We start from the raw sequence: 11,448 nt of genomic DNA on the forward strand, positions 1-11,448 counted from the left end.
GGTGCCTTCAACCCATACAAAGAGTGAAGAGACTCACCTCGAATGCTGAAGCTCACTACAAGAAATCCTTAGTTGTTGCCCTGATAACTTCTCGAGCTAACAGTACCAAATATTACATAATTAGCAATTGGGTTTCAAACCATGATCCATAATCCATACTTGGTGTAAGATGACCATTTTACCCCTAGTCCAACAAGATTCATAACTAGAGCCCTAAATACCATAACTAAAAGAGCCAAAACCAAAAGATCCACAAAAGCCCACTAGTGGCCCAATTTTCCAAATTGTGCCCAATTCCACATGGGTCTTATCCTAAGCTCATATTTTCCTTGAATGCAATTTAGATTATCTCAAACACCCACTGGGACAACTTGGTCAAGGCATAAGTCCAAAGTTAAAGTCAATGCTCCGAGTTGACTCAACTCGCGGAGTTGTTCCTTATCTTGTCGAGTTCCCCCATTAATCACCAAAATCGAGAAAAATGGCCCAACTCGTTGAGTTCACCCCAAAAGTTCTTCATTCAACAAAACCATTTAACCCATTAAGTCACTAATCTCGAAAATAAAGGCTCCACCACTCAAATCTCAATCTAAAATATCGTCTGGAAGGGTAAAGTTTCCAACTTTACCTTTAAGAATCGTTCTAATGGGTCAAAAATCCAAACCCTAAGCTTAAGAGGTTAAGGGCTTACTCAATAATCAACAAATCATGAAAACAAAGCTCATAGATGCAGATCTGGAATTTCAAGGCCAAGAGGTCAACTAAAAATTCCAACTTTACTCTCTTATAAGGGTAGAAGAAGCTCAAAAGCTCAAAAGAGGCCAAAAGAAGGGCTTAATGGATGCATATAGCCCTTAAGACCGTAAAGTTGGCACCTTTATGCGATAACAGCTCCCAAGAACCATGTATCTAAAAGAATAAGTACTTTGGGATGACCAACACCCCCATCAACCACTCAAACTTAGCTAAACCAAGGAAACCAGCCTAATAAGGATATCTAAGCATATAATAAGCAAGGTTGACACTTTATACCCGAAAAATGCTCGAAATGAAGCAGTGAATCGAGATCTAAAAGCTCCTCTTGAAACACCACGTTGCACTAGGCTCTCCTTTCTTCAACAAGCTTCAAACATACCCAAAATTCACTCAAAATGGGTTCACAACACTCTTAATGCCTTAGGGTTTAGAGGTTAGGATTTAGGACAAAGGTGGCTGGAAATAAGGCCAATATATAGGGTTTAAGTTACTTAAATAGGGTGCAAAACCCTGAAATTTGGTTTTCCCAGACCACGTCCAACACGTCGAGTTGGTCCTCTCCAACTCGTCAAGTTGGCCTTTAAAACACACCTAACCAACACTTCCAGCACACCGAGTTTCTTCCCCTAAACTCGATGAGTTGGCTTTTAGAAATGATGTATTATTTCCATTATTGACCTTCTAGATTCTGAATATTACAAGTTGTTTTGATCCAAGTTACTTGTGATGCATGATTTCGACACATGCTCATTGCGATACGTTTCGATATTGGTTATTCGAATGTGATCTTATGTAAATCATTCCGATGAGATCCTATATGGATCGTTCTGATGTGATCCTATATGAATAGTTCCAATGTTATCCAATAAGAATTGTTCCCATGCAATATAATACAAAATGTTCCAATACGTTGCATTCCAACAAGTTGCGATCGATCGCAAGTGAATAATAACCACTTTCGTTACGAAATCGCATTTGCATCACAATCAGGTCTGAGATCTATTTCGTTTTGAGTTGAATTTTGGTCTGACATCAGTTCATTTCAAAATATCTTTTGTTCCAATTTCATATCAATTAGCCCTTACTTTAAATCATATATAAACTTCAACAAGTGCGTACTTCACACCTTCTTTATTTAATATTCATCAAGATTGATTTTGGTCAACAAGTCAATCCATTACACTTAAATATACTTAGTGAAGTAATTTACCAACAAACATAAGTGAATGTAACTAAGTTTTTACAATGTTTATGGTTTGACCCAAATTCAGTTGTTATTGACCATAAATTTAATCGCCATCGAGATTATAGGGTATTTGCAAGTGTTGTTCTTAGTTCACCAAATGAATCATCATCATCAAAAGCCATGCTGCCTAATTCCTCTCATGATGATCTCAAACGCTTAAAAGCTGATTTACGTGAATCCACCATCAAATCTAAGTATCGTTTTGTTCATTTTTGTTTTAGTTTTAGTAACCTTGCAACTACTGAGATTGAAACCCCTTTTACCCATTCATATTGGATATTGGCTTTTTTATAGGGATCAAAGATGTATAAACTTTGTAATTTTTTCTATTAACTACTCCTAGGGAAAGGGTGAACACCGTCGTGGGGACATTGTCAGTGATCAACAATTCTTGTCCGAGAATTCCTTTTAAGAAGAGCTCATGTGGGGAATATTTTCAATTCTTTTTATAAATTAAAACGAATATAAAATATAAAAACTGATTAAAAGATTTAAAAAAACTACATTTAGGTAAATGCGATAATTTTAAAGTTAAGAAAGATAAATATGATATTTAGATTTTATATAGTTCGATAAATAGGATGTTTTGAAGCTTAACAATGATATTTATGAAATTTTTGTATTTAAAATGTGGACATACGGAATATACAAATCGTGTGTGACCCTCGAATTTTTATTGTTTTGCCCTGTTACCGCATTCCAAAGCTATATAAATGTTAAATTATATATTTTAAGTTCTAAAAAGTTAATGAATTTAATATAAAATAGAAAAGGGTACACCAAATTTGTACATTTATGCATGTCTTTCAAAGATCATCACACCATGGTAGGAGCATAAATGACATTCTTTGAGTATCTAACACCTATATTAAAGTTCATGAAGATGATTAAATCTCTGATTCTTAAGGCCAATTTAGTAACGTTAACCCAAAATAAAAAAAATTATATCTAGAAAGCATAATAAACCTCCACTATACTAAAAACATCCCAAAACTTCTTTGTAGATCCTACCAATATCAACTTATAAAATTCGTAAATAAAATATTATCAATCTATTTATTGAACTTATAAATTAGTAAAATGTAAAACAAAAATTTCTAAAATGTAAAACAAAAACTCACACAATAAGTTATACTAAAAAATCCCAAAACTTCTTTATAGATCCTACCAATATCAACTTATAAAATTAATAAATAAAATATTATCAATCTATTTATTGAGCTTATAAATTACTAAAATGTAAAACAAAAATTACTAAAATGTAAAACAAAAACTGACACAATAAGTTATACTAAAAAAAATCCCAAAACTTCTTTATAGATCCTACAAATAACAACTTATAAAATTAAAAAATAATATATTTTCAATCTACTTATTGAACATATAAATTACTAAAATATAAAACAAAAATTACTAAAATGTAAAACAAAAACTCACACAATAAGTTGTTTTTTACTTAATGGATGGATTAACATAAAGTATTTTGAACTTCTAACTTTTAGCTTTTATTTTAAACTAAACGTTCAAAATTTATATGGTATTTTACGTAGCATTTAACAAAACAGTATTGACCTTTTGAAAGAAATTTACACAATTACCCTATATATATATATATATATATATATATATATATATATATATATATATATATATATATATATATATATTAAACGATTGTCATTTTATGTAATTTTACATATTTCGAAAGCTTCTGACTACTTTTGTCAAACACTCATAGTACAAATAAAAGCTACATCTTACAGCTTCGAGCTACCAATTACCCGATAACTGCTACATCTTCCAGCTATCCGCTAACAGCTTCCAGCTTACAACTACTTTTACGAAATACGCCTTAGCTACATAATTTAAATGATATCCAAAAAACTTAGAACAAAAAAAAACACTATTATTATCATTGTTGTAAAATTGGAAGGGAACAACATAAAAGAAACCATCAATATTATATTAGTTTCCATGATTTATAGGATGAATATCTTATATTTATCTATTTTGAAATATTTAGGGATTTAGTTTTTAGAGACAATTTCATATATGCTCTTAATAAAGAGCTAAATATCATATTTATCCTTTCTAATATCAAAATATCATATATATACCCAAATTAAACATCAAAAATATCATATTTGCCCAAAATCTTATTTTAAATATTTTTTAATCAGTTTATGTTATTTAAAATCATTTCAATATTTAGTAAAACTTACATTGTCCATAATACCCTCAACCTCATATTTTATTATCTTTCTTCTATGTTTTGGAATGATCACGTATTTAGAAGGAAAAAGAAAACCTTCGTTCCTTCTTCATGTTTCATTCTACCACCATATTAACCCGAACATCATGCTTACTTTAACTATTCATAATCATCGTGTTCATATACTTTTTAATCCCATGGAAAAACATCCAACTCAAGCTAACAAATGTAATGGTTCTATACATTACTCTATAACCCAACAATAAAGGAATAAAATAGACTAATCAGTTTTGCTTTTAAATTATTAATCTAGACTACTATTGATTGTAAAATCTAAATCATACAGGAAAGGGGAATAAAAGATTAACAACCATTCATTCTGCAGTTACAAGTAAAATTTCTAGACATCATTTGCCATTAAGTTCTAGGTATCAAAATACAAATAAATAATGTAAGTTAATAGTGTTCCATTGCATAACATAACTTGCAGTGCCACAAAGGGGTGTTTGAAGAAAGATGTAGCATGTGACTTGTTTTTTCTGGCGAGTCTTACCTCTTAGGATAACGTCTTAGACGAGGGGTAGGGACTGCATTTTACGTGAAGCTACAAGCAGGACAAAAGTATATGAATAGGATCAACCATTGATGCAAGGAATGGGTGCTTAATTCATCGTTATTATAACACTAGCCATCTACGTACCCTGGCAGCAAGCTGATATGAATGTTGGATGAGGAAGATGAAGTCAAGGGAGAATGATGATCTGATCATTTTGTAGTTTTCAATGAAGTTGTGTGTGATCCGTGTTTTATATGAAGCTAGAAAGTGGTTTCCGGTGTCCAAAGATGCATACAGACGATAACAGAAAGATCTCGAGCAAGATATAAGTTTAGAATTGGAGTTTGTTCACTTAAATACTATGAGGTATCAATGAAGACGAGTTCCAGATTTATTAGCAATGATGTCTTAAATGGATAAGTGTTGTAGACACTGGAATCATGTACTCGTCGTCTTCTTCGACTAACATTAGAGTAGGAATGCGTTTGAAGCTCCGACGTATGGTTCATATTGTTTTCTTGTGATCTTATGACCTCATGGATGGGTTTCTGTCATGATATCAGATATCTACAAACAAAACTAGTGACACAATCTTTTTATAAGAAGAATTTATTTACCTCATTTTTGGGTTATAGATTGATGTACAGACGATTTCATTTGTTAGCTTGAGTAGGATATTTTCAATGGGATTAAAGAACAAATGAACTCGATGCTTGTGAATAGTGAAGGTAAACATAATGTTTGGCAGTTTGGGTCACATGGTGTTATAATGAAACAACCAAGGTTTTTTTCTTTCAGATATGTGAACACCCAAAAACATAAACAAATGAGAGAATAAGATATGAAGGTAAGGGTATTATAGTCAATATAAGTTTTATAATGATTAAAATGATTTTAAATAACAAAAAGTGATTAAAATAAGCTTTTAGGCAAATATAATATTTTAGGTTTTCAATTAGAGTATATATGATATTTTGATATTAAACAGGATAAATATGATATTTAGCTCTATATTAAAGATATATATATATATATATATATATATATATATATATATATATATATATATATATATATATATATATATATATATATATATATATGAAATTCTTCATTTTTTTAATAGATATAGATATATTTATAAACACTTAAAATTGAAGTTGTAGTTATGCCTAGGATATGTGTGCCTAAGCAAAAAAAAAAAATTAAAAGGAATTAAATATTTTCCTAGTTTTTCTTATTACTTATATTCTTATCCGTGACATATGTCATATTTAAATACAATTAATAATATTTTGACACATTTGTTATAATTTCAAATGGATAAAAAGATATGTAGGAAGAAAAGTAAAAATACATTTAATTTCTCAAAATTTAATAATACAGGCTTAAGGAATGACAAACAACTTATTTTGTACGTCCTTACCATTACCATTACAAGTACGATCAACATATAATCCTTGAAGTATTAGAGCCCGACATACATTACAATGTCTAATACGTTGGAATTTCATAGATAGAAGAGAATGGCACATATTTACGGAAGTATTTTCATTTGTCTTAGTTTCTTAATCCACATTTTGATGCTTGCAAGTGTATTTGCATGTCCTAAAAACCCAAATTCTCGACTCTTATTCATGCTGCAAACATGTTGAATTTGAAAATTTGAAACAGCATCCATTGCGCCAAAGCAAGTGATCTCCTCCATTTTCGTCTTGTACAATCCATTTTCTTCCACGATTTTTTCCCAAACTTGTCCTTTGTCTTTCATAAAGTCCACATAATTAAACTTATCTTTCTCATCAAATGGCACAAACTCAACACTAAACTCATCACAAAGTACTCCCCACAACATTTTCCATGTAAACACATCACCATTTGTGCAATTAAAAGCTTGATTCTTAGCACTGTTTGTGATTGAAGCCCATATTTGTTGCTCAGCTAGTACTCTAGCATCAGATGCATCACAAAAATGGCCCCACGTGAACTTGTTTCCCAAGTACCTACAAACGTTAGATAATTAGGTTTATTTATTAGTTTATTGGTTTAAAAGCATTCTTTTCTAAAAAGCATATGTAAAAAATCTAATCTAGTCGGTAGTCACACACCTGAATGGATAGTTTTCATGTTTGCAGACTAGAGCATACACTGAGAGTGTAAGAAGTGCATTATAAAAACTTCTTGAAGATGCACCAATGATTATGGAAGAGCGGTGTATAGAATAGGTCAAAGATTTTGTGTATGAAAATATAATATCTTCCAAAGCATAGTAAAAGTTTGGAAATTGTAGTCTAGGGTAGTCCTCTTTGAATGGTGGTTCATGAGGGATTATTTGCCTTGAAAGGATAGGATCATAAATCGGTCCCAAATACTGTTTTGTGCCTGTTTGCAATGCTACATGACTAAGATTCGAGTTTGGTGAAGAAGTCAAAGCACCAAGAACATTGCATAGCATAGTGGAGTTCATGGAAATGCTTAGATCTTCACTTTCATTGGCATATATAGCTAACCAGAACAAATGGGTGATTTGGTTCGAGAGTGGAGAGAGGATTTTGTTTGTGTTTTCATGGTTTAGGGTGTCCAACATGATGTGTTTGTCGAGGAGGGAAGATGGGAACCAGGTGGGTAAGGGCCGTCGTGAGACACCATAGACCGCCCAAGGACCACCTAATGCCAATGGCTTCTTCAAGGCCTCGGTCAATGTTATACCCACCATGCCGGTGACCCCAACGACGAGAGCCACCCGTGGTATTGGGTTTCCTTGCTCCATTGTGTATTTGAGAGTTTGAGTGACTCAAAGAGAAAGGAAATAGGGAAATATATAGAAAATTGATGTAGACCTTTCAACCGATATGATTGACCATATAAAAAGGTGATTTTGTCATTTTAAATATGAAAAATTAATTTAGAAGATTATTTTAATCTTTTCTTGCCAACATTTTTATAAGCAATTTATTTTATTTATACGTACTGAATATATAAAATTAAATAAGGGACATATGCTGGGCGGCATATTATAATAATTTCATATGAGTCCGCTCTCTAACTATTCTATCAAAAAAATGACTATTTGTTCTTTGCCGTCTAAAAAAAAGATTTATTGTATTGAAAAAATAAACGCAACAATAAATTAAAAATAGGTTTGTTTATGTTTGTGATTTTGCGGGTTTTGATTTAACTTGGGCTCAAGGAAAAAAAAGCCTTTCGATTTTGTGGGGTATTTTTTTCACCAAGTTAGATGTACAAGGAAACCAAAACTTAAATGTTTAATTAAAACAATGAATTTTAGGACTAAGTTAGAATGAATTTTAGCACTAAGTTAGTTTGTCATTTAAAAAACAATAAAAATGTGATGTCATATTTTTTAATTGGAAACAAAATATGGATATTTCTATTTTAATAAATGAATAGTTTTAATATTTTTTTGTCAACTGTCATTTTAATATAACTCTTCATTAATCTCATATCATGTGTCATTTATATATATTATGCAACTCATTTCAAAATTCAAATTTATATTTTCGAATAATATGTTAAATTTGAAGTTATAATAACTTTAAAATTTTGATATATCTCTTAATTAATAGTTTATTTAAAATGACTTCTTTATAACAACTTATTAGTAATTATAAATTTTTATTATAATAAATTAATTAATTTTATAACTGTGGTTCTCACGGATTATAAACTAGTATACTAATAAATAAATGTTTTTTTTTGTCACATGTTACATTCTCATTCAATTTGTCAAATGTTATTTTATAATATTTTGATTTAATTTCTTTCAAAATGTCATTTTATGAGTTTTCTATTTTAATAAATTTCACATAATATTTTAATGTAACAATTACACTAAATGTAATAATAAACGAATATTAACTTCATTATTGGACTTACCTTATTATTTTAAAACTTCCAAATTCAAACTTATTAGTTGATTTTGTTCATTTAATTAAATTTAAAAGATAAAAATCAATTTTAATAATTCAGTATTTTTCTTATTTTCTTATAAACCCAAAGTTTTTAAATATTTAGATATTTATATTTAATTTTTTTAATTAATCAATGTAATACATGAGTCTTATATTTAAAATGTTATATATTTCATAAATTGGTAGTGTTATAAATACCTTATCAATATCAATAAAAATAGGTGGATACTCTCCATATCAATTCTAGCCGTTTACTGGTGCTAAGCGACGGGTATGAATAATTTATTTCAAAAATTAGTTTCCTTTTCGAAGTATAATGATTAATTTCGATATCAATTCTAGCCGTTTACCGGTGCTAAGCGACGGGTATGAATAATTTATTTCAAAAATTAGTTTCCTTTTCGAAGTATAATGATTAATTTCGATTCAGTAGTTTGTTTTTCGACAAAAAATATATTATTTGTGTATGTTTGATCCATTGTGTGGTAAATAGATCATTTCTAATTCACAGTAACATATTAAAAACAAACATTTTCTTTATTGATCTAATCATATGTACCCCAATGAATAGTGTCAAACCACAATTAGTTTGCACACAATGATTAATTTTCTTTTGGCAGCATATAAATAGGTTTCGTACAGTTAATAAGTTTATTTATAATGAATACTTTATGGTCGATGATTAGCTTCATTTCAGCTGGGGAAAGCATATTTCTCTCCTAAATTTATTTATTTATTTATTTATTTATTTTTTTTTTTTTTTTTTTTTTTTTGACAATTAGGGTTTATAGTAGGGGTATGATTGGTTAGGTGAATACTGAATACTATTATTTTTGTAAAAAGGTTAATGTAACTGTTTTTGTAGGTAGTTTTTTTTTTTTTTTCTTTTTTTCTTAAATAGTGGTTTGTTAATATCACTAAGACTTTTGTATCGAGATATAATTAAAAAAATACCAAACATGTTTGAAATTATGATTAGAGACCAATGCAATTATTATTATTTTTTTAATTTTCATAACATAATCCGTCATTTTTAAAAATAAACCATATTTATTTTAATTATTAAGAATTAAGTGGTGGTTAAATACTGTCAATGAACGGTCTGAGTTAGTACTTTAGTATCCACGAATACTTTCTTTTTAGAAATCAGTTACCTTTCGATGAGCGTTTGTTAGTGTTTTTGGGCGGGTAATTATCTTACGAAAAATGCTTTCATTTTGTAGTATGTCATAGTTTTGGCTATAAATAAAAGTATGTTGGATTAAAGATAAAGCATATTATTATATTGGGTTAAAATATATATATATATATATATATATATATATATATATATATATATATATATATATATATATATATATATTGATGTTTTTAAAAAGGTAATTGTACCATGTTGTTTTGCAATAAAGAGAAAGTAACTTTTATTTTGATATAAAAAGAATATGTTGCAAATTTTGGTTGGAATCATATTATTTATATAAGATTTATTAGGCTTTTTGTTGGGAATGGCGCTATATCAATAAAACTAAATGAAAAGTCGTTATTGAGAAACTTTTTTATGGTTATTTATTTATGATAGAAAAGGTTAATATAGAAATCAAAAGATATATAAGGTAAAAATATTAGAAAGATAAAGGTGTAAATTTAAAGTTTAATATTCTCCTATTTGCCACTTGTCCTCTTCTCATTCATTTGGACATATGATATTTTCTAGATTTTTTAAATTTTCTATTTTCCACTTGTCATTTTATTGTATTTTTCATTTTATTAAATTAAAATTCCACATTTAATGTGTAAGGTAATATATATGTAAAATATTTATTAGAAAGAGTTTATATATGTAATCAATTCAATACATTAAAGTTTCATTAGTTTTAATAATTCAAATTTTTTTCATTTTTCTTATAAATTCAAACTTTTCGAATTATTAAAATTTTATATATTTTTTTTTTTAATTAAACTCATGTAATACATGGGTCACACCTAGTATGTTGAACATATGATGGGCACAAAATTCAGTTGAGCCCTATAAAAATCATCACATTCTATTAATAGCATTCAATTAATATTAATAACATTCTATTACCTTCAAATTTTTTATTAGATCACCTCCATGACAAGTGACAACCCATATTTTTTGTTAATGTGTTATTGCAGCCTTTTAGTTTTGGACCACTTCTTGGACTTCCTTTAACATCTTTTGCAACTTTATTAAAAAGATATTATCATCGTAGTAAATATCAAGAATATGCCTATACATAGTACCAATTTGAATCATATCCATAAAGTACAGTGTCCTAATATCGAGAAAACAAAAAGTAGGATGTTGTTATTAGGTAGATTTTTTGAAGTATCAAACATCATGAGGAAATGACAGCTCATGTTTAAATGATTAGCTTATATTTCTATTGTTCCTATTTCAAGTACCAACTATTTTTTAATTTTGTTATTCTTGCTGGCTACTTTTTCCATGTCTATGTATCCGAAGGTTAAGGTGCCCATCTTCATTTAATTTGTATCTTAACCAAAAACTACCTACCAGAACCCGACATCCAGAACTGAAAAATAAATTTTCTTGATCAAAGTTTAGTTTAGTAGACAAAAAATATCTTATTAGATGAGTAAAGAATTTACACACATATATCCACTCACCCACCCACTATTCACAAACTTTTTCCCATCCATTCTGGTTTTGGACACTCTTTTTTCAACCTTGTGATGAAACACGATGATGAAGTGTTAATGG

The 11,448-nt window shown here is 29.1% G+C and overlaps 1 protein-coding gene across 1 annotated transcript; it reads right to left on the reverse strand.

Moving 5' to 3' along the window:
* Window positions 1-6,175: 6,175 nt before the first annotated feature.
* LOC145028848 ((S)-8-oxocitronellyl enol synthase CYC2-like) lies at window positions 6,176-7,547 on the reverse strand. Its single transcript, XM_078977568.1, has 2 exons — window positions 6,879-7,547; window positions 6,176-6,773 (listed from the first exon to the last, which is right to left on the reverse strand). The coding sequence occupies exons 1-2, from the start codon at window positions 7,538-7,540 to the stop codon at window positions 6,308-6,310; spliced, it is 1,128 nt and encodes a 375-aa protein (XP_078833694.1). The 5' UTR covers window positions 7,541-7,547; the 3' UTR covers window positions 6,176-6,307.
* Between the last annotated feature and the right edge of the window lie 3,901 nt (window positions 7,548-11,448).

This window comes from Lactuca saligna, chromosome 2, assembly GCF_052625555.1.
Source record: "Lactuca saligna cultivar CGN05327 chromosome 2, ASM5262555v1, whole genome shotgun sequence".
In the NCBI taxonomy this organism is placed as follows: Eukaryota; Viridiplantae; Streptophyta; class Magnoliopsida; order Asterales; family Asteraceae; genus Lactuca; species Lactuca saligna.